The sequence below is a fragment of the Plecotus auritus genome (genome assembly GCF_963455305.1).
Source record: "Plecotus auritus genome assembly, chromosome: 1".
Lineage (NCBI taxonomy): Eukaryota > Metazoa > Chordata > Mammalia > Chiroptera > Vespertilionidae > Plecotus > Plecotus auritus.
Window position 1 is genome coordinate 122,471,465 of NC_137770.1, and position 24,974 is coordinate 122,496,438.

At 41.8% G+C, this 24,974-nt stretch overlaps 1 protein-coding gene across 12 annotated transcripts in view; it reads left to right on the forward strand.

Annotated features, from left to right (window-relative positions):
• The window catches only part of MYO9A (myosin IXA), a 388,202-nt gene that overhangs the window by 321,580 nt on the left and 41,648 nt on the right, over window positions 1-24,974 (forward strand). For all 12 annotated transcript variants that reach the window (XM_080656867.1, XM_080656874.1, XM_080656871.1 and 9 more), the window contains 7 exons: window positions 4,868-5,010; window positions 10,964-11,187; window positions 11,636-11,752; window positions 12,505-12,693; window positions 13,957-14,004; window positions 20,332-20,443; window positions 22,418-22,479. In XM_080656867.1, coding sequence (XP_080512993.1) covers window positions 4,868-5,010; window positions 10,964-11,187; window positions 11,636-11,752; window positions 12,505-12,693; window positions 13,957-14,004; window positions 20,332-20,443; window positions 22,418-22,479 — 895 coding nt within the window. The remainder of the gene's footprint in view (window positions 1-4,867; window positions 5,011-10,963; window positions 11,188-11,635; window positions 11,753-12,504; window positions 12,694-13,956; window positions 14,005-20,331; window positions 20,444-22,417; window positions 22,480-24,974) is intronic.

Here is a 24,974-nt window from a genome sequence, read left to right on the forward strand (position 1 = left end):
GAGTAAAACTGAGAAAGAAGCATCAGGTTGACTGTTCTTCCCCAATCCTAGCAGAAAACAGGAGATTTATTTCCTAGAAAGAATAAAACAAAAGATCTCTGCACTTGGAGATTACCAGACTTTTGAAGATTGGGTACATATTTGGCACAGATGATTTTAATGAATGTTTACATACTGAATATTTGATTGCCCAGCTTTTTTCCTTGACTCAGCTTCTACATTTCCTTGACTCAGCTTCAACCTTCTAAGCAGATGGTTTAGAGTCTTTGGGACTTTTTGTCCAACCTTCTAGGAAAGGCATAGAGATATTTGTAAAAGGGCTTTCCCTACAAAACATAACCACCAGATAATCCTACAAGGAAGACCACAGTTTGGAAGCCCCACCAATGCACACTGGAGCTTCCAACAGCTTTTTGTTTTTTACCCTATTTTTAAAAAATATATTTTTATTGATTTCAGAGAGGAAGGAAGAGGAAGAGAGAGAGAGAAACATCAATAATGAGAGAGAATCATTGATCAGATGCCTTTTGCACACATCCCTACTGGGGATCGAGCCTGCATCCTGGGCATGTTCCCTTGACTGGAATCAAACCCAGGACCCTTTAGTCCACAGGCCAACACTCTACCCACTGAGCCAAACTGGCTAGGGCTTGTTTTTTACCCAATTTTTTGATTGCTACACATTTGAGGGAGCATCTTAAATGAAATAAACTAAAAATAATACATAAACTACAACTTGGAAGAAATAAACCATGGGGGAGGAGGAGGAATTCAAGACAGACAAGTACAATTTTTTTTGACAAGTAAAATTATCAATAGACTTGTATTAATAAATATGACTACATTTGTGAAATGGAACAGAGTGCATGAAAAAATATTCATAATGAAAAGAGCTTTTGAAAATTAAAATTATAATAGTATAAAGAAACAACTCTGACATGTTAGAAAAATCTCAGAAAGTTGAGCAAATAGGCAAAGAGATGGAAGAGACAAGAAAAAAATAAGAAAATTAGAGGAGCTGTTCAGCAGATTCAATGACTCACTTATAGGAGCTCTGGAAAGATAGACCAAAGAAAATGGAGAGGATGAAATCATTAATAAAGTAACTCAAATAAATTTTATAGAACTGAAGGGCATGAATTTCTAGATAGAAAGGTACCACCGAGAGCCCAACATAATGGCTGAAAATAGGCCCATACCAAAAGATATCCTATATAATAAAAGCCTCGGTGGCATTGTACAACGTCGTCACAAGATATCTGCCACAAGATAGCTGCCGTCATGTCATCACAGATGGCCACCACAAGATGGCCGGTAGGGGAGGGCAGTTTGGAGCAAACAGGCCGGCAGGGGAGGGCATTTGTGGGTTACCAGGCTGGCAGGGGAGGACAGTTGGGTGCAACCATGCCGGCAGGGGAGGGCAGTTAGGGGTGATCAGGAAGGCAGAGGCAGTTGGGGGGGAGATCAGGCCAGCAGGGGAGGGCAGTCGAGTGATCAGGCAGGCAGGCAGGCAGGTGAGCGGTTAGGAGCCAGCGGTCCCAGATTGCGAGAGGGATGTCCGACTGCCAATTTAGGCCCAATCTGTCTAAACTGGCAGTCAGACATCCCCCAAGGGGTCCCCAATTGGAGAGGGTGCAGGCTGGGCTGAGGGAACCCCCCTCCATGCACGAATTTTGTGCACTGGGCCACTAGTCTATATATAAAAGCCTAAGCGACCGTTAGGACTGGAATGACCAGTCAACCAGTCGCTATGACATGCACTGATCACCAGGGGGCAGACGCTCAATGCAGGAGCTTCCCCCTGGTGGTCAGTGCGCTCCCACAGCCAACCTCCTGCGGCTGGCCAATGTCCCCCAGTCTCTCCCCGCAGCCTGCTGGCCTCCCTATCAGCCTGATGGGGGGCCAACTGGCCTACCTCCCGCAGCCCCTCCCCCTGGCCAACCCGGGCTGCAGTCCCTCACCCCTGGCCAGCCACCCCAATCTGCCCATCCCCCTTCTTCCCACCGGTCAACTTCCTGTGGCCCCTTTCCCCGGCCAGCCTTGCCCCTCATTGGCCCCAATTGCTGGCCAGGCCTTGGTACCCCACCTGTGCATGAATTCGTGCACCGGGCCTCTAGTGTCATTATAAAACAACTAGAGGCCTGGTGCATGAAAATTCATGCACTGGAGGGGGGTGTCCCTCAGCCCAGCCTGCCCCCTCTCACAGTCTGGGAGCCCTCAGGGGCAGGAGACGACCAGCGATCAGGGGAAGGCGACACCCCATCACACCTCTGCTGCTGCCACTGCCAGCAGCACAATCCTCAACCAGCCCTGGTTACCTGAGCCTTGGGTGGCCCTGGGCGGCAGGGCAGCCGCCATTCAAGGCTTGCCTGTGCCTCGGGCCAGCCCTGGTCAGCTGGGCAGCTGACATCTGAGGCTTGCCTGCGCCTTGGGTGTTGGCTGGGCAGCCGCCATCCGAGGCTTGCCTGCGCCTTGGGCCGGTCCTGGGTGGCTGTGGGGCTGAGGGGACGTGGGGACTCCGGAGGCAGGTGTGCAGAACGGCTGGGCTCGCCTGGGGGCGGGCCCGGCCTTGCCAAGCGCCTGCCGCCCTGGCGGGGTTGTGGGGACTGGGTGCCGCCATCTTGTGGCTGTGGGTGCCGCTGTATTTGAGTGCATGGCAGTCAATTAGCATATTCCCTCCTTATTGGCTGTTGGCGCTGCCATATTTGAGACGGTGTGAGGGTCAATTAGCATATTCCCTCTTTATTAGATAGGCTAAGCAACAAAAGTACTCTCTATTATATCTGTGAAAGTAGCTTTTCAACTGATGGTTGTACAGCAAGCTCTGAGGGAAACCATATCAGAGAGACTCGGGAGAGAGATTTCAAGAACATGAAACTTGATGGAGTACCTACTATGTTTGAACATGTTGAGAGGATATATACACAAATGGGGAAACTATGGAGAAAAGTAAGCAAGTATAGAACAACATGTATTAACTCTAGAGAAAAATAGATTATGCAGGGAACTACATGTTTTAGTTGTATTATTTACATAATAAAAATAGTGAAAATTAATTACTAAAAGAAAATACTGTATATTGATCTAACGAAAATTATGATATGATTCTATTGGGGTCACATCTGTGTTTGTGGAAGGTGTAGAAAAGATGTGGTGGAACATGCTTAATATCTGTGGCTACAAATATGATAGCAATGTAAGTACAATAAATATTGAAAGAATCAGTTAAATTAATTCAAAAGCATTGTTTTCAGGGAGTAGAAAAGGAATGAGAATGGCAGAAGGATGTTATCATTTGTAATAAGCCTTGTAGAAAATTTCTCCTTATGCTATATGGACATATAAGTTAGTAAGAAGCTTTTAAAAAAAAAGCACAAACAAAAGAAAAAAGATCATAGGCTTCAAAACCCATAGACCTCATTTTAACTTCCAGCTCCATCAGCCCTCTGAGCCTCATTTGCTCATATGTAAAGTAAGGATAATAATACCTATTTATCACAGTACATTTGACCTTTAAACAACATGGGTTTGAACTACTTGGGTCCACTTATATGCAGATGTTTTGCAATAAATACATATAGTACTGTAGATATGTTTTCTCTTTCTTATGATTTTCTTAATAACACTTTCCTCTAGCTTACTTTATTGTAAGAATATGGTATATAATACATATAACATAAAAAATATGTGTTAATTGACTGTTATCAGTAAGGCTTCTGGTCAACAGTGGGCTATTGGTAGGTAGTTAAGTTTTTGGGGAGTCAAAAGTTACGCACGATTTTCATCTGTGCATGGGGTGGGTGCCCCTAACCCTCATGTTTGTTGTTCAAGGGTCAGCTGTAGTTGTGAAAATTACGCATATCATATATAAGGCATAATACCTGGCTTCTATTAGATGTTCAAAAAATTTTTTTATTAACTCAGTGAATATATGAAGGAACAAACTAATGTACAAATAAGTCTCCTAGTATGGGGTTAGGATAATTGATATGTAGTCAGTAAATGTAAGCTGTTGTTATTATCTCAAGGTGTTGCCTTGGTTTATGTGATAAAAGAGTAAGTACGAAGAATGAGGCAATATAGCATAGAGGTGTGATTTGCAACTTTGTCACTCACTAGCTGTGCATCCTTGGGAAAAGTACCACTGGTTAAGCTTTCAGTTTTTCACCTGTAAAGTGGTTATAATAGTTTGAAAGTAAGCTTGTTGTAATAATTTTAAAAAGTAATCCTATACAGGCACTTAGTACTGTGCCTGGAGCAAGATAACAACTCAAGTAAGTGGTGGCTTTTGTTAATAATATTGATGACTCATGAATATAAAAGAGTAACATTAAAACCTTTGTTACATAATGGCAAGAGGAAAGATTCAAAATTGTATCTGTACCATGATTACAAGATGTGAAAATGGATATGCATATGGATAAATACTGGGAAGAAATTACCCCCCAAAATGTAAACTAATACGTTTTAGAGTGATGGCATATCAGTGATTTTTTAAAAGTATTTTTGTTCTTGTTATGTTATCTATACACTAAATCCTAGCTAGAAGAAGGACAAGAATGAAGAGATAACCAGTTTAAGAATTAGAAAACCTGAGTTGGAATCCTTATTCCACTGCTTTGTAGCCATTTATTTTAGGAAATTATTTAATGTCTAGGTCTTATTATTGCTGTATTCTAGGTGAGGAAAATATTTACCTTTCAGATAAAATTTAAATGTGAAATTAAAAATTAAGTGTGATTAAATTTACATGTGAATATTAAATGAACTAAGACATACTTATAGCTTAAAATGGTTACAAATATTATCCCTGGAACTGGCTGATTTCCACTTTTGCCTTTATTTATTTATTTTTTTTTCTAAATAGACCTCCGAGAGCAAGGATGAGATTCTGGGCCAAAGGGAAACAAGGGGAGAAGAAGACCACCAGAGTAAAACCTGCCACCCAGTTGGAGGTTTTACCGCTTTTGGCTGGCTCAGATATGATTCCAGTGCATCAGTTTCCAGATGGTAAAAATAGACAAAGGGTGGAGATTGTCTTCATAATTTCTGTTTACTCTTTCTGAAAGTTTGCTATTTTTCTAATTATTGTAATGGCAATCCTGTTGGCTATATTTCCTGAGATAGGACCAGGATTATGAAATCTTTCCTTAACTAAAAGATAACTATAAAAATACATTGTACCTATAATACAAGTTCAAGGAAATGGGGTACAAAATGGTGAAGCAACAACTACTTTAACAATGGCTGAATCTTTGGTTAGCCTCATTTTTTTAAAGTGTTAAAATTTAGTCCTCATACACTCACAAATATGTATTATTAGTAAAAATAACGGCAGCTCATATTTAAGTGCTTACTATGTATAAAGCACTGTACTATGCATGTATGTATTAAATCAGTTGATCCTCACAACTTTTTGAGGTAATATGATTATTATTCCTAATTTATAGATGAGAAAACAGGCACAGAGAAGTTATTTGCTTATATACATACTAGAGGCCCGGTGCAAAAAATTCGTGCATGGGGGGTGTGTCCCTCAGCCCAGCCTGCACCCTCCAATCTCGGACATCCCACTCACAATCCAAGACTACTGGCTCCCAACTGCTCACCTGCCTGCCTGATTGACGCCTAACTGCTCCCCTGCCAGCCCGATTGCCCCTAACTGCCCTCCCTTGCAGGCCTGGTCGCTACCAACTTCCCTCCCCTGCAGGCCTGGGTCCCCCCAACTGTCCTCCCCTGCTGGCCTGATCGCCCCCAACTGCCCTCCCCTGCAGGCCTGATTGCCCCCAACTGTCCTCCCCTGCAGGCCTGATTGCCCCCAACTACCCTTCCTTGCAGGTCTAATCCCTCCCAACTGCCCTCCCCTCCTGCCGGCCATCTTGTGGCAGCCATCTTGTGTCCACATGGGGGAGCCATCTTTGACCACATGGGGGTGGCCATCTTGTGTGTTGGAGTGATGGTCAATTTGCATATTACTCTTTTATTAGATAGGATAGTAATTGGCAAAGCTGAAATTTGAATCTAGGCAGTCTAGCTCCAAAGTCCACATTCTTAAACACCATGGTGCATATTAAGTACCTACCATATGTCAGTGCCTGGAACTTTATAATGGTAGCTGTTATTTTAACTTTTTGGACATCAATCATAACATATTTGAAAATACCCAACAGTTAGTTCATCTGTTGAGAACACTGGCTTTTTTAAATGCTAGAATTACTAACTCTCTAAGGATTTCAATAATCCCTCTATTAGATTACTCCATTCTTCCCTTTGCTTAAGCATGTTTTCAATTACTATATGTAAAGAGGTCAGCTATCTTCAGTAGGGATATACATCATAGATGATTATGCACTGGGTGAAATACCAGTATTGAATAAAATGCAAAGAGGTCCTAGGAAGAAAGTTATTATCTCTTAAAGAAAGATACAATAGAAGCAATTACAATAAATAAATAAAACTTCTAATATCTATGATAAAGGGACAAGGAGGAAAGATCATTAAGTTCCACATAGGGCCCTAGCTGGTTTGGCTCAGTGGATAGAGTGTCAGCCTGCAGACCAAAGGGTCCCGGCTTCAATTCTAGTAAAGGGCACATTCCTTGGTTGCAGGCTTCTCCCAAGCCTGGGCCCTAGACAGGGCATGTGCAGGAGGCAACCAATTAATATGTTTCTGTCTTTCCCTCTCTCTCCCACTCTCTCTAAAGATCAATGGAAAAATATCCTCAGGTGAATATTAACAAAAACAAAAAACTTCCACATAGTACACTGTGTGTCAGACAAACTGATAAGGATAAAACCAATAGTGAATATTACAAGTTTAGTTTGGAAGATTAGGAATTCCTTTCCTTTACATTACTAACAGGAACAGTTTCATATATCTTATCTAGTTTACAGTAATCATTCTAAATTTTTCATTTTTCACAGTTATTTTCTCCATTACTAATTCCCAAGCTCTTTAGTTGGAGCATATATTATTAGTAGTCTTTATTGTGTATTTGCTCCATAGGGATATGTGTATAAAATTTAAGATTGTAGCTTTTTATTTTGAATACTAGAGGCCCGATGCACGAAATTCATGCAAGGGGCTTGGCCCCCCGCCGCCATGGCAGCTGGCTCTGCCTTGGTCCCTGCCACCGCGGCTTCATCCAGAAGGTCGTCCGGAATGATATCTGATCTAATTAGCATATTATGCTTTTATTATTATAGATATTTTTATTGATTTCAGAGAGGAAGGGAGAGGGAGAGAGAAATAGGAACATCAAGGATGAGAGAGAATCATTGATCGCTGCTTACTGCATGCCCCACACTGGGGAAGGAGGCCGCAACCTGGGTATGTGCCCTGACCGGGAATTGAACTGTGACCTCCTAGTTCATAGGTCAACACTCAACCACTGAGCCACGATGACCGGGCAAGATTGTAGCTTTTTAAATATCTTTGGGTAGAAATTTATTAAGGTAGCTCTTGTTTTTAATGGTGAAATAGAATTATAAAGTTACTTTAGTAATTATTTCTTTTATTATAAGAAAAATAATTGGCCCTAACCGATTTGGCTCAGTGGATAGAGCGTCAGCCTGCGGACTGAAGGGTCCCAGGTTCGATTCCGGTCAAGGGCATGTACCTTGGTTGTAGGCACATCCCCACTGGGGGATGTGCAGGAGGCAGCTGATCGATGTTTCTCTCTCATCGATGTTTCTAACTCTCTGTCCCTCTCCCTTCCTCTCTGTAAAAAATCAATAAAATATATTTTTTAAAAAAAGAAAGATAATTGACTTTACTAAATGAAATAATTATATATCTAAGTTATATAATAGAATTAAAATCAGTTGATACCAATTTGAATATACTCGTATCCTATATCTTTGTAATTTTTATCCTGGCATCATATCTGAGATTAGGTTAGTCACACTTCTTTCTGCCTGAGGTGGAATTGGCATTTTTTTTCCAGCATCAGAATGAGCTTTTTTTTTTGTTAATCCTCACCCAAGGATATATTTTTCCCATTGATTTTTAGAGAGAGTGGAAGGGAGGGGAAAAGACAGAGAGAGAGAAACATCTATGAGAGATAAATCAATTGGTTGCCTCCTGCACATACCCCAACTGGGGTCAGGGTGAGAGCCTGAAACTGAGGTAAGTGCCCTTGATCAGATTCAAAACCATGACCTCTCAGTCCGTGGGTCAATGCTCTAACCATTGAGCAACTGGCCAGGGCCAGAATTAGCTTTTAGATGGGATGAGGATATATCATTGGAAAGAGGGTAAGGTGAATACATGTGGGGAAACAAACAAATATGTGAAATGAGAAGGGGCCAATATTCTTAGAAGCCCCAGGTAGGGGTTTAGAAATCCACTGTAGTTCTAGATTGTAATGAACTTAACGGAATCCAGTTTCTTTGGTGTAAATTGTAGAGAAAACCTGTTGTGTTTTATAATATACTAGAGGCCCGGTGCACGAAGTTCGTGCAGGGGGGTGTGTCCCTCAGCCCATCCTGCACCCTCTCCAATATGGGAACCCTAGAGGGATGTCCGACTGCCCGTTTAGGCCCGATCCAGGTAGGATCGGTCCTAAACGGGCAGTCGGACATCCCTCTCACAATCCAGGACTGCTGGATCTCAACTGCTCGCCTGCTTGCCTTCCTGATTGCCCCTAACCGCTTCTGCCTGCCAGCCTGATCACCCCCTAACCACTCCCCTGCCAGCCTGATTGATGCATAATTGCTCCCCTGCCAGCCTGATTGCCCTTAACTGCCCTCCCCTGCAGGCCTGGTCACCCCTAACTGCCTTCCCCTGCAGGCCTGGTCCCCCCCAACTGCTCTCCCCTGCAAGCCTGAGTCCCCCCCAACTGCCCTTCCCTGCAGGCCCGATCGTCCCCAACTTCCCTCCTCTGCTGGCCTGGTCACCCCTGTCCTCCCCTGCAGGCTTGATTGCCCCCAACTGCCCTCCCTTACAGGCCTGGTCCCTCCCAACTGCCCTCCCCTGCTGGCCATCTTGTGGCGGCCATCTTATGTCCACATGGGGGCAGGATCTTTCACCACATGGGGACAGCTATCTTGTGTGTTGGAGTGATGGTCAATTTGCATATTACTCTTTTATTAGATAGGATAATATTATCTATACTAATAATAGAGGAATATGCAAATTGTCTGGGATGCCGTCACAGTAATAGTAATGACCAAACAGCAGGCTGTGACAAGGCCAGCAGGGGTATTAGTGAGGGATGACCAAACGACTGAACAGCAGGCAGCATGGGGTGACCAGGCCAGCAGGGGGGTTAGTGAGGGATGACCACACGACAGAACAGCAGGCTGCATGGGGCAACCAGGCCGGCAGGGGGGTTAGTGAGGGATGACCACACGACATAACAGCAGGCTGCATGGGGCAACCAGGCCGGCAGGGGAGTTAGTGAGGGACGACCAAACAACTGAACAGCAAGCTGCGTGGGGCAACCAGGCCAGCAGGGGGATTAGTGAGGGACAACCAAATGACTGAACAGCAGGCAGCATGGGGTGACCAGGCCAGCAGGGGGGTTAGTGAGGGACGACCTAACGACTAAACAGCAGGCTGTGTGGGGCGACCAGGTTGGCAGGGGGGTTAGTGAGGGACGACCAAACAACTTAACAGCAAGCTGCGTGGGCAACCAGGCCGGCGAGGAGGGGAGCAGTAAGAGGAGACCAGGTCGGTGGGAGGAGGGCAGTTAGGGGCAACCAGGCTGGCAGAGGGGGGAAGTTGGGGGCAACCAAGTTGGCAGGGGGGCAGTTGATCAGGCCGGCAGGCAGAGGCAGTTAGGGGTGATCAGGCTGGCAGGGGGAAGTTAGGGGCAATCAGGCAGGCAGATGAGCAGTTAGGAGCCAGTGGTCCCGGATTGTGAGAGGGATGTCTGATTGCTGGTTTAGGCCCGATCCCCAGCTTCGGGCCTAAACCGGCAGTCAGACATCCCCCGAGGGGTCCCAGATTGGAGAAGGTGCAGACTGGGCTGAGGGGACCCCTTCTCCCTTGCACAAATTTCGTGCATAGGGCCTCTAGTATTATATATAAAACAAAGCCAAGTTCATTCCAGGAATTCTCTGGGAAATTCAGACAGTTATGTGGAAGATATATAAGAAAATCCCAAATACAAAAGAGATCGAAGTAGAAGTGAACCAGTTGTTACCTGGCTCCCTAAACAGGTTGTCAAACTAAGTTCAGATATCATTACTGAAGTGTTCATGGCTTTAGCCCCTATTTGAAGCATATTTTATTAGCAGTCTTCATTGTGTATTTGCTTCATAAGGATATGGTTAAAAGTTAAGATTGTAGCTTTTTAATTATCGTTGGGCAGAAGTAATAATCAAACTTCACTTGTTTGTTCGAGTTTTATTTAGCTGGATGTTCTTTCAAATAAATACAGTAAAATTATGACTGGTTAACAGTATTTAACATGCTAGTGTGATTTTTGTGCTCTTCTTTTCCTTGGCACTGGCTTCAGTTCTATAAGATACTTGCATTCAGGTTTTCAGTATCAAACCTTAGGAAGACAGGATAGATAGCATTTTTATTAAAAAGTGGTCATTCTTGCCCGGCTGTGGTAGATCAGTTATTGAGCGTCAAACTATGAACCAGAAGATCAGGGTTCGATTCCCGGTCAGAGCACTATGCCCAGAGACTCTCTCCCCAGTGTTGGAGGCAGCTGATGAATGATTCTCATCATTGATGTTTCTATATCTCTCTGTCTTTCCCTTACTCTCTGAAATAAATAAGAATTTATTTTTTTTAAAAGAAAAGTGCTCATTCTTAAGTACATTTTATGTACAAATGTGCAATCTGGATTTATTGTTTAACTGCCTGGCCTCAAACATTATTATTATTTTGCTTTCAAACATTTACATGCGTTTCTTACAGTGACTTACTAAAGGAACTTAAGGATGTGGAGATTTCATTATTTTTACTAAATGTCTTTTCTTTTTGGCTACTCTCTCTTGAATTGTAGAATTAGCTCAGTATCACCCAACACCTCCTTTGAGCCCAGAATTGCCTGGTAGTTGCCAGAAGGAGTTCAAAGAGAATAAAGAGCCCTCTCCAAAGGCAAAGCGCAAGCAAAGTGTGAAGATCAGCAGTGTGGCTTTGGAATCTATGCATTGGCAAAATGACTCTGTCCAGATCATAGAAAGTGCCAGTGATTTAAAGAGTATGGATGAATTTCTTCTGAAAAAGGTACACTTTGAATGCTGAATTAGGCCCCTGAGCAGCTTTGACTATGGAATACTTGTGTATATCAGGATATGGCCCCTAGAGATCAAGGAGACATATGCTTTATTAACTTAAATGGTCTTTTCGAGAAAGGTGTAAATAATATAATATACATTAGTCAGTCTGGGTAAACAGAATTTTACTGTAATTGTCATGTTATATATTACATATGTGAAGATGAGGCTTGTCATTGCATACTTGGAGTTGTTTTTCTGGTAGAACTATAGAATCATAAATGTTAGAAAGGACATTAGAAAATCATCTAGCAATAATGAAACTTGGGCTATTTAGTCGTGCTTTTACCTATAATAGCAGTGGCTTGCACTTTCAGGGCAGTCATATGTGTTTACTATTTCATTTACCTCTTTTCAATTACTTGATTCAGTACAAAAACTCTTTCTGTGGTCCCCAGATGAATGACCTAGATAATGAAGACAGCAAGAAAGACACACTAGTGGATGTTGTATTTAAAAAAGCCCTGAAAGAATTCCGGCAGAATATCTTCAGCTTTTATTCATCTGCATTGGCGGTAAGTTGTGCAGTATTAGTATATATTTTGTAGATCAACATATGAAAAATTGTCAGTACTGTAGAAAATAATACAGAGGCCATGTTCAACTAGAGATTTCTTTGGTTCCTTGTTTTCGTTTTAGGTATAGCTAGGGAAAAGCATACTGACTGATCTCAGATTAGTAGCTTCCTCAAATTTCCTTTAAGTAGTTTTCTTTCTCTCCCTCCTGTGTATATTTTCATCTTCTTAAGATATTGAATTTAGATATTCTGGATATTACCCATGGACTCTACTATTCTGACTTTTCATAATCCTTTAGTTCTAGATTCTAATTCTTACATGTGTGGAATTATTATACAGTTTTTTCCAGTGGAATTAGAGTAGTTTTGTTTACTGATTTCTACCTATCAGTTTATATCACTTTCAGATTTACTTTATGCTTTCATATGATATTGGTTGTGTTTTAGAAAATTTACTTTATGATGCCAGACTATGGGAGAAATTCCCAGGACTTTTTCAAATTACTACATTCTTTAAACTGTTCAGTATTTTACTAAAATTTAGCAGGTTTTACTCAGCAGATATTTCACAGTATAGTAGGAATTTACATCTAGATAAGTACCACATGACCTCATGGGCATGCCCATTAGAAAGTATATCAGGTTCCTAATTTTTATTCTGAATATTAACCCAATGCAAATTGAATCAATTTTCTATATGAAAGAATTTCTTCCTAAAAACCTTAAATTTCTTCTTTTATTGTTTATTAGATAGATGATGGGAAAAGCATACGGTATAAAGACCTCTATGCACTATTTGAGCAGATTCTGGAAAAGACCATGAGACTTGAGCAGCGAGATTGGAGAGAATCTCCAGTCAGAGTTTGGGTCAACACTTTTAAAGTGTTTTTAGATGAATATATGAATGAATTCAAGACTTTGGATTGTATACCCCCAAAGGTAAATATGTCATATTTTGATTTCTTAAAGGATTCAGTTATTAACTCTGCTTAAGAGTCTGTTTGGGACATCTGGTATTTGAGAAAAATATTACAATGAAATGTCAACTTAGCATTACTTGAGATTTAACAAACTCCATTATGTCTGAAAAGTTCATCAGACCATATTTTCTAAATATGTTATTTAATACATTAATACATTGTTCACTGAGATAAAATTTAATGTTCCCTCAAGATTATACCTTCAGCTTTGATAGAGGTCATTACATGAATTTTCTTTTGTAAAACAGTGGTTGAAGGTATGATTCACTGTATCATCTAGGATCTTTACATGAGGACCCACAAATTATATTTCTCCTTGAATTAGGTTTTAGGAAAATATGTGTTTCTGGAAATCTGTAGAATAATAATAATCTTTATTAAGTACCAGGAATTGGTCTAGGTGTTTGGTATTTTATTTAATTCTTGCTTCAGCCCTATTAAATTACTATTATGAAATCCATGTTACAGAGGAGTAGCAGGCTTAGAAAAAGTTATCATTGTGTTTCCTTTTAGTATCCCAGCTTAAATAATTAGCTGGAATACTGAATTATTAGGTATTAATATTATCTAATTATTAGGTATTAGGAGTACTATTAATCCTTTTTGTTATGTTACATTTTATTTTCAGTTATTCTGGTTATATGTGTTTAGATTTACAAACTATCTTAAATCATTTTTGAAGTAGTCAGATACAAATAAATCCTTAGAAGTTCTTCTGTTCTAGATCTAGGTTAAGGTCTTTATGTTATGCAGAAGATTCTTACTAGGCTTATACAGTCTTTGTTTATAATTTTAAAAGGTTAGGCTTCAGTTGTTCTATACTATGGTTATCAGGAAATGTCATATATAAAAGAACTTTTTTGTATTCCAAATGCTAGTTTTTTATATTTAGCTCTGGGATAGTGAGTTTTCTAGAGCCAAAATAGGGAAAGTGCAATCTTTGTCATCAGTAATCATTTAATTAATGAGTAAAATAAAGTCATTTAAATTAATATGGTGTGGTTTCTGGACAGAACTGAGGTTTAAAAGGAAAATAATTTCTTAAGTATCCTTTCATTCTGTTGTTTTTATGAATACTGTTTTAGAAAACGTCAAAATTTATCACATTTGCTTACTCTATTAAAAATCTTAGCATTTGAGCAAAAATCTTAGCATTTGCAAAGAAGTAAGAAAGTGTGTTGGTCTTTGTTATATCACAGTTTCTGTATTTATTTCCCACCAGGTGCCAAAAACAGACAGAAAGAAAAGAAGGAAAAAAGAAACTGATTTAGTAAGTCATAGTCTTTTATGTTATTAAAAAAAGTAATTTTTAGACCAGCGGTCTAAAGCATATCATACCGTATTTATGTGAATATGTTTAAGGAATAAGTTTATCAGTTGCCTATAGTGTAATCATTTTTGGCTTTAAAATATTTGCAATGATATGTGGCTTTGTCTTTTGTGATTTGACTTGTTATCAGTGGTGGCTCCCTAAAATGGCTGGCTGACTTCAAACCCACTAAACTATCCTGTATAATAAAGAGGTAATATGCAAATTGACCATCACTCCAACACACAATATGGCCGCCCCATGTGGACACAAGATGGCTGCCACAAGATGGCCAGCAAAGGAGGGCGCTTGTGGGCGATCAGGCCAGCAAGGGAGGGCAGTTGGGAGGGACTAGGCCTGCAAGGCAGGGCAGTTGGGGGTGATCAGGCCGGCAGAGGAGGGAAGTTGGGGGTGACCCGGCCTGCAGGGGAGGACAGCTGGGGGGACCCAGGCTTGCAGGGGAGGGAAGTTGGTAGCGACCAGGCCTGCAGGGGAGGGCAGTTAGGGGTGATTAGGCATGCAGGGGAGGGCAGTTGGGGGGGACCAGGCCTGCAGGGGAGGGCAGTTGGGGGTGACCAGGCCTGCATGGGAGCAGTTAGGTATCGATCAGGCTGGCAGGCAGGCGAGCGGCTGGGAGCCAGCAGTCCTGGATTGTGAAAGGAATGTCTGACTGCCGGTTTAGGCCCGATACCACAGGGATTGGGCCTAAACCAGCAGTCGGACATCCCCCATGGAGTCCCAGATTGTAGAGGGTGCAGGCTGGGCTGAGGGACACCCCCTCCACAGTGCATGAATTTCGTGCACCGGGCCTCTAGTAATATAATGGAGCTGAAAAAGTCTGATTGCCTAGTGAGGTCAGAACTTTCATAATGTCAGAGCACAACCCTTTACTCATATGCCTGTGGTGGTGATGGTGTAAATAAGTCTACTGTGCTGCCAGTAAAAAGTATAGCACATACAATTGTGTACAGTACGTAATACTTGATAATGATAATAAATGACTGTTACTGTTTCTTTATTGTACTATATTCTTTATTGTTATTTTTAGAGTATACTTATTCGAAAAACTTATTCAAAAAACTTGGCTCTAAAACAGTATGATGTGCCTCACACATCTCGCATTTACTGTGTCTCTAGATTGCATCATTTTCTGTTATGCTTCATTTAATCTGGGGTTGTTTTATAAATTTGGTGTAGCTTAAGTGTACAATGTTTATAATTTACACTAGAGGCCCGGTGCACGAAATTCGTGCATGAGGAGGGGGTGTATGTGTCCCTCAGCCCACCTGCACCCTCTCCAATCTGGGACACCTTAAGGGATGTCCGACTGCCCGTTTAGGCCCGATCCCATCGGGATGGGGCCTAAACGGGCAGTCGGACATCCCTCTCACAATCCAGGACTGCTGGCTCCCAACTGCTCGCCTGCTTGCCTGCCTGATCGCCCCTAACCCCTCTGACTGCCAGCCAGATTGCCCCTAATTGCCCCCTGCCAGCCTGATCACCCCTACCTTGCCCCCTGCCGGCCTGATTGCCCCTACCTTGTCCCCCTGCCATGGCCCCAGCCTAAGCCACAGTCTGGCCTCCCTGTGCCAGAGGTGACCTGGCAGATCAGGGGAAGGCACTGCCCCCATCACCCCGCTGCTGCTGCTACTGGTGGCCTGGGCAGTGGCAGCCACCATCCACAGCTTGCCTGAGCCTTGGGCTGGCCTTGGGCAGCTGCAGCCACCATTACGGCTTGCCTGACCCTCAGGCAGCCGCTGCGGCTTTGTTCTGATGGACATCCGGAGGACATCCGCCCTAATTAGCATATTACCCTTTTATTAGTATAGACTAGAGGCCCGGTGCACGAAATTTGTGCACGGGGGTGTGTGTCCCTCAGCCCAGCCTGCACCCTCTCCAATCTGGGACCCCTCTCACAATCCAGGACTCCTGGCTCCCAACTGCTCACCTACTTGCCTTCCTGATTGCCCCTAACTGCTTCTGCCTGCCAACCTGATCACCCCCTAACCACTCCCCTGCCAGCCTGATTGATGCCTAACTGCTCCCCTGCCAGCCTGATTGTCCCTAACTGCCCTCCCCTGCAGGCCTGGTCACCCCTAACTGCCCTCCCCTGCAGGCCTGGTCCCCCCCAACTGCTCTCCCCTGCAAGCCTGGGTCCCCCCCAACTGCCCTTCCCTGCAGGCCTGGTCACCCCCAACTTACCTCCTCTGCCGGCCTGGTCACCCCTAACTGCCCTCCCCTGCAGGCTTGATCACCCCCAACAACCCTCCCTTGCAGGCCTGGTCCCTCCCAACTGCCCTCCCCTGCTGGCCTGATCGCCCACAACTGCCCTCCCTTGCAGGCCTGGTTCCTCCCAACTGCCCTCGCCTGCTGGCCATCTTGTGGTGGCCATCTTGTGTCCACATGGAGGCAGGATCTTTGACCACATGGGGGCAGCCATCTTGTGTGTTGGAGTGATGGTCAATTTGCATATTACTCTTTTATTAGATAGGATAGAGGCCTGGTGCATGGGTGGAGGCCAGCTGGTTTGCCCTGAAGGGTGTCCCAGGTCAGGGTGGGGGTTCCCTTGGGGCGTGGGGCGGCCTGGGCGAGGGGCCTGTGGTGGTTTGCAGGCGGGCCACGCCCCCCGGTGACCCAAGCGGAAGCCCTGGTATCTGGGATTTATTTATCTTCTATAATTGAAACTTTGTAGCCTTGAGTGTAGGCCTGGGCCGGCCCGGGTGGCAGGGAAGCTTGGCTTCCTCCATTGCCGGGGAAACCCAAGCCTCCTGCTTGCTGCAGCTCCATGGCTGCAGCCATCTTGGTTGGGTTAATTTGCATACTCTCTCCTGATTGGCTGGTGGGCATGGCTTGTGGGTGTAGTGGAGGTGTGGTCAATTTGCATATTACTCTTTTATTAGATAGGATTATTAGTATAGATTATACCTTTTCTATGTTTATATATGTTTACATACATAAATAGTTAACATTGTGTTACAGTTGCTTACAGTATTCAGTACAGTAACATGTTGTATGGATTTGTAGCCTAGGAGCAATAGACTATACCATATAGTCTGTGCATGTAGTAGGCTATTCCATTTATGTTTTCATAAGTGCATTCTATCATATTCGCATGGTGACGAAATAACCTAGTGACGCATTTCTCAGAATGTATCCCCATCTTAAGCAGCACATGACTGTATTCACTACATTGGGTAACTATCACCACTGAGAAGTCATTCTCCATTCTGTCTTCCCCCAGCCCTGTCAACCACTAATCTACTTTCTGTCTCTTTGGATTTGCCTATTATGGACATTTTATATTGAAAAAGAAATCAATATTGATCTTTTAGGTCCATCTTCTTTCACTTATTGTTTTCAAGATTCATGCATATTGTAGCATGTATGGTACTTTATTCCTGTTTATAGCCAAATTGTATTCTATTGTATAGATTATACTACACTTTCTTTATTCATCAGTTTATGGACTTTTGGGTTTTTCTACCTTTTAGCTAGAGTAATGATACTAGGAATATTTGTGTACAACCTTTTATATCAACATGTGTCTCTAGCCACTTTTTAAATAGAAATCACTTTTTCTTTATTAATAAGATATACTTATTTAGACTTAGGTATTTGGCAGACATATTCTGCAAATGAACAAAGTGACCCTCTCACTTCAAAGAAAACACCTGACTATATTATAAGTGGTAAAGTTTGAGATTTCAAGCAAATATTAGAATTGTGGAAAACTTTTATTTCCCACTCTGAGCATGACAATTTTCTAGTAGAGAATCTTCTAATGAGATTGTTGATAATATGAATAATATCACTTTCTGATAGTGTATATTAAAATGTGTCAACATTTAGAAGGGCCACACAACTCTGTGACCCAGTATTTTCTGAATCATCACTGTATAATACTATAAAATCATGTCCATTTAAAGTGTAGGATAGATAAAAATGTTTCTTCAAAGAGCTTTATTGAGTTAAATTTAATTACAATGTAATTTATCCCTTCTAAGAATACAGTTCAGCGATTTTCAATAAATTTATAGTTATAACCATTACCTCAATCTAATTTTAGAGCATTTACATTACCCTAAGAGGATTTTTTATGCCAATTTGCAGGCATTGCCCTTTACAATTCCTAGTTATAGGCAATTACTAATCTACTTTTTGTTTTTATATTTTAGCATTTTCTGGACATTTCATATTAATGGAATCATACAATGTGTGGCCTTTTGCATGTGGCTTCTTAGTATAATGTTTTTGTGGTTCATTCAAGTTATGTATATCAGTAGTTTGGTGAGTTTTGGTGCAGAAATACTACTAAACCATTATTGGATATTACACATTTATTTATCCTTTTATCATTTGATGGGTATTTAAGTTATTTCCACTTTGGGGGTATTATAAAAATGCTGCTACGTGAATGTTTGTGTTTATGAATATTTTTTGTGAGAACATATGTTTTCAGTTCTCTTGGATGTAAACCTAAGAATAGAATTTCTGGGTCATACGATAACTCTACGTTGAATATTTTCAAAAAATGCTAAACTGTTTTCCAAATGACTGTACCATTTTACAGTCCCAACTACAGTATCTGAAGGTTCCAGTCTCTCCACATTTTCACCAAAAGTCATTATTTTCTTTTTAAATTATAGCCATTCCAGTGAGTGTGAAATAGTATCTCATCATGGTTTTAATTTGCATTTTCCTGATTAGTGATGATTTTGAGTGTATTTTCATGTGCCTGTTGGCCATTTGTACTTCTTTAATAAACTGTCTATTCAATGTGTTGCCCATTTTAAAATTATCTTCTTATTTTTGAGTTGTAACCATTCTTCATATATTCTAGATAGAAGTTATTTATCAGCTATATGATTTGTAAATATCTTCTCAAGTCTGTGGCTTATCTTTTTATTTTCTTAATGGTACTTAGAGTAAAAGTTGTAAATTTTAGTGATGCCGGGAAAATGATTTTAATGTCAGAGAGCATGAAGTGTTCATTGGTGTAGTTTTAGTTTCCATATTTCACTTAATATGGAGGTATCATTTGTAGAGGTTTGATGTAGTATTATCTAAAAGGACAATTAAAGTATTCTTTTATTTTTATCAATTTTATATCTGTGTGAACCTGGATTTTCTTTGTATCTTCCAAACTAAACTGTACCTGCCAACAGGTTGAATGAAGATGGGGATATGAGATGCGTCTTTTATTAAGCCAGATATTAAAGAGATCTACAAAAAGTTAAAACAATACCCTTTTTTGTCATTACTTTATTTTAAAGATGTAGTTGTTTTTCATAAAAATGTTATTTATGTTAACATGTAATGTTTATGTTAACATGTAATATGTTTAGTGTTAATTTTAAATGAATTGGATAAATACTTAAAATTATTTTATAATGATACGGTACTAAATATCAGTAGGTATAACTTATGTTTGAGGTTGTCAATAATTTTCAAAAGTGCAAAAGGTTTTTGAGGTTAAAAATAAGAATTCAAGAACTGCTGCTTTTAATTTAACATGCTGATTAGACTCACTTAAGCTAACTCTTATGTGTTTATAGCATTGCTTTCTGATTTTCATATTAAGTTAGTCTTGTTTCTCTACTAAATTGTTAGCTTTTTGAAAGCAGGAAACACATATTTTACTTTTATTTCTTACTAGAGGCCCAGTGCACGAAATACATGCACTGGCAGGGGGGGACCCTCAGCCCAGCCTGTGCCCTCTCACAGTCCGGGAGCCCCACAATTTTTCGCCCTGAAGAGGTAGGTCCCATCCACCTGGCAGGGGCTCCGCAATCCCGCAGATGGAGGCCCAGGCTACTGGCCGCAGCGCCACCAGCCAGGTAACCTGGGTCTCCCTCTTTGAGGCGATTGATCGCGGGGCTCTGCCATCCATCGCCCCAAAGATGTAGGCCCTGCCCACCTGGCCAGGGTGCTGCGATGGATCGCCCACCCTCAGCCTGCTGGTTGGTGGCCTGGGCCTCCCTCTGCAGGGTGATCATGGGGCAATGGCTGAGCCCCGACCAATCACATCACACTGTTGGCTGGCCTGGCAACAGTGGGTGTCATAGTGTGGTCATCTGAAAGGTCGTCCGGAAGATCATCTGGATGGTCATTCTGCTCTTTGGTCATTTGGTTAATTTGCATATTATGCTTTTATTATTATAGATAAGATCATAATTTTCCTTGTGGAATAAGCACTCAAAAGGGATTGAAGGATTTCCTAATGAGTGACTGTGTTAGGGCAACATTTACTGTTGGCTTTTATATAAGTAGCTGTATTCTTTCATTCAGGTGGAAGAGCACAATGGTCACATCTTTAAGGCCACTCAGTACAGCATTCCTACATACTGTGAGTACTGTTCTTCTTTGATATGGATAATGGACCGAGCCTCTGTTTGCAAATGTAAGTATAAGAGATCTTTGAGGAATTTTTTAACTGCATGACATTTCTATTTCCCTTCTTTTTTTTTTTTTAAAGACCTCTTCTACTTTAAAAAAAAATTAATTTACTTTAGAGAGAGTGAGAAAAAGAGAAAGAAGCATCAGTGTGAGAGAAATACATTGCCCTGACCGGCAATTGAACCCACCATAAGGGACAGTGCTCCAACCAACTGAGCCACACGGGCAGAGTTCCCTTAGTTTTCTTATGTCACTGTTTCTAATTCTCTAACGTCATATCTCTCTACTCTCAGTAGCCATTCCAGATATTTTGATGTTTTTTGGTCACTGTACTTGAAGCTCACTCTATCTGAAATGCTTTTCTTCTAGATGTTAATAGGACTTTACTATTTCAAGTTAATTTATGTCTCTACTCAAATGTTACCTTTTAGAGAGCTCTTTCCTTATTCTCTACCTAAAATGCCACCGGGTCCCCTAATTCTCTGTCCCATTACTCAACTTTAAAAATCTTTTATAGTACTTATCGCCACTCAAGATTATATTAGGTATTCATTTATTTTCTTATTTGTTTGTCCCACTAGAATGTATGTTCTATAAGGTTGGAAAACTTATCTGTCTCTTCTATATCACCAGTGCCTAAAACAGTTCTGGCATATTATAAGTTTTAATAAATATATGTTAATGTAGATGGAACTATAGAATGGATTACCTAATGAATTCTTAGATTATAACCTAAAAGGGTACTTTTTTTCTACTGTAATCCTTTCATCAGAATATATAAATCCTAGATTGTAAGTTGGGACTTTTTGTAGGTCAACTTGGTTCTGGCTTACAGAGGATCTTCTTTCATTCCTGTCATTTCATGGATCTACTCTGGTGCTGTCAGTAATCCTGTGAGGGTTTATTTACTAAGGGCTAGGTCTAGTAAGGTGACAAGCATAAAAGTCATCTTCACCATAGCCAAATCACCACTATTGCTAGATATGTTCACATGTTCTATGCTTCAACAATTGTTTCCTTTTGTATTGTTTAAAAAGCTATAGTGACTATTTAATGTTAGTCTGATTCCTTTTGATTTGGTATAATTTTATCTCTGATTTGAAACTGAAAATGTAAAGAATCTGCTTTTTTATGACTTGAGTGGGCTTGGTTTGATTTCTTAGTAGAATTACTTTCTTTGTGACTATACTGGTGATTTCTCCGGTCAATGATGTCCTTACTTGGTCTTGGCCTTGAAACGCTGCAAGTTAAACTGTTGGAGGTCAAGGATATGATATGCAAGTGCTGGAGCTTGTATAGCACAATGACATAGGCCAGCTGTGTTCTTAGTATCTTCCTCTTGGTGTGCCTCTTCCCACCTGCCCAGACACCCTGTTTTCTCCTGCTCTAAGATGTTATTTCTGCTCTGAACCTTTTCTTTATCTTATCTTCCCAAACACAACTGATATTTTTATGTTTTGGTCTTCACAGTTCTATTCTGGACCTTTAAGGCCTTTCTTATACCTTATGTGTTAATTTGTTTTTATTTCAGTAAGTGTCTTTGGCAGTAATGCCTTCTTTACCCATTGGATTGTTTGCAAATGTAGCTATTTCTGGCATTTTAGCACATTGTAAAGTGAGGGGAACATAAATAATTTGTGAATCAAGCCAGAGAGACAGATAAATATTCTACTGTAATATGGGAGAGGAGGGGAGGAATGGTGGGCAGAATTTTAAAAAGTATAAACATTGTTTAGAAAGTTTAGGCATGTTTTTCAACTTTATATTTCCAAATAGAATGGGTTAAATAAGTAAATTGAACTTATAAAGGATGGGTTAAATTTTTTTCTTTCTAATATTTTACAAAGCATATATACGATATTATGGCAGTCTGGGATCTAAAGAAAAAATTTATATCCAAAATAAACATAAACTTTTTAAGTTCTTGTCATTGATGCACAGACTTCTAAAAATTCTGCATTCTTAACCTGTTTTTCAGTATGCAAGTATGCTTGCCATAAGAAGTGCTGTCTGAAAACCACAGCCAAGTGTTCTAAAAAGGTAAGAAGTTATTACCTATGAGTAATAATTAACAGATCTATTGGTTTTTTGTGCTTCATGAAAAGAAACCAAGGCCTCTTTCATAGTTTTATAGAGCAGTGGGTTTTAAACTTTTGACCACAAATCACAATAAGAAATATACATTTTATGTCATGATCCAGCATAAACATATAGAAAGATATATATTTATATATAACTGAATTGATTTTTCTGGAACTATATTTACCTTCACTACATAGGAGCTACTAAACTAATTCCCCTACAATATATTAAAACACTACTTTTAAAGGTTTTCTACTTCATTAAACACTCATATGTTTTCCTAGGCGTTGTCTTAAAAGTGGTAGTTTACAATTAAATATTTTAACATGAACATCAAAATGCACCATTTAGTTGGTGGATACACAGAGATCTAAAAGATACTGAACATGTACTTTGGTGTCTCATTCTTCAAGGAAGCAACCGTTTTTGAAAGATTTCAGGTTTTTATTGATGTACTAGAGGCCTGGTGCACGAAATTTGTGCATGGGGGAGGGGGGTGTCCCTCAGCCCAGCCTGCACCCTCTCCAATCTGGGACCCCTCGAGGGATGTCTGATTGCCCGTCAGGCCGTCGGACATCCCTCTCACAATCCAGGACTGCTGGTTCCCAACTGCTCGCCTGCCTGCCTTCCTGATTGCTCCTAACTGCTTCTACCTGCCAGCCTGATCACCCCCTAACCCAGGGGTGGGCAAACTTTTTGACTCGAGGGCCACAATGAGTTCTTAAACTGGACCGGAGGGCTGGAACAAAAGCATGGATGGAGTGTTTGTGTGAACTAATATAAATTCAAAGTAAAGGAGCGGAGGGGAGAGCAAGAGAACCAGATAGAAGAGCCGGATCCGGCCCGCGGGCCGTAGTTTGCCCACGGCTGCCCTAACCACTCCCTGCCAGCCTGATTGATGCCTAACTGCTCCCCTGCCAGCCTGTTTGCCCCTAACTGCCCTCCCCTGCGGGCCTGGTCACCCCTAAGTGCCCTCCCCTGCAGGCCTGGTCACCCCTAACTGCCCTCCCCTGTAGGCCTGGTCCCCCCAAATGCTCTCCCCTACAGGCCTGGGTTCCCCCAACTGTCCTCCCCTGCAGGCCTGGTCACCCCTACCTGCCCTCCCCTGCAGGCCTGGTCCCCCCCAACTGCTCTCCCCTGCAGGCCTGGGTCCTTCCCAACTGCCTTTCCCTGCAGGCCTGGTCACCCCCAACTTCCCTCCTCTGCAGGCTTGGTCACCCCTAACTGCCCTCCCCTGCAGGCTTGATCGCCCCCAACTGCCCTCCCTTGCAGGCCTGGTCCCTCCCAACTGCCCTCCCTTGCTGGCCATCTTGTGGTGGCCATCTTGTGTCCACATGGGGGCAGGATCTTTGACCACATGGGGGCAGCCATCTTGTGTGTTGGAGTGATGGTCAGTTTGCATATTACTCTTTTATTAGATAGGATAGAGGCCTGGTGGATGGGTGGGGGCCAGCTGATTTGCCCTGAAGGGTGTCCTGGATCAGGGTGGGGGTTCCCTTGGGGTGTGGGGCGGCCTGGGCGAGGGGCCTGTGGTGGTTTGCAGGCCGGCCATGCCCCTGGCAACCCAAGTGGAGGCCCTGGTATCTGGGGTTTATTTATCTTCTACAATTGAAACTTTGTGCCTGGAGCGGAGCCAAGCCTTCTGCTTGCTCCATGGCGGCAGCCATTTCTGTTAGGACTTATGTATCTTCTATAATTGAAACTTTGTAGCCTTAAGCAGAGTCCTGGGCCGGCCAGGGTATGCGGAAAGCTTGGCTTCCTCCATCGCCAGGGGCAACCCTAGCCTCCTGCTCTTTCCAGCTCCGTGGCTGCCGCCATTTCTGTTTGGAGTTTTGTATCTTCTATCATTGAAACTTTGTAGCCTTGAGTGGAGGCCTAGGCCGGCAAGGGCAGGCAGAAAGCTTGGCTTCCTCCATTGCTGGGGAAACCCAAGCCTCCCTCCTTCTCTCTGTGGCTGAAGCCATCTTGGTTTGGTTTATTTGCATATTTGCTCCTGATTGGTGGGTGTGGCTTGTGGGTGTAGTGGAGTGATGGTTAATTTGCATATTACTCTTTTATTATATAGGATATATGCTTTGTACAATAAAACATTATGTCAGATAAAGATGTTTAATAATGAGAAAATGGTGAATCTCTCAGGGAGACATAAAAATTTTATCTTTAGAACAGTCTAATATAGCTTTTAATACCTGGCAGATAAAAATTCAGTAAAGATGAAAATGATATGAAAAACAAAGGTTAAAAAACTTAACCTAGTTGTCATGTATTGAACCTGACATTCTATAATTGCCTGACTACAGTCTTTTCAAGTGCACAAGGAACAAATGACAAAATCAGTCATGTTGGGCCATAAAGCAAGTTCCTACAAATTTCAAAAGATAGAAAATATTGAGAGTATATTCTTTGAGCAGAATTGAGTTAAGCTATACATAAACATAAGGATAACTAGACAA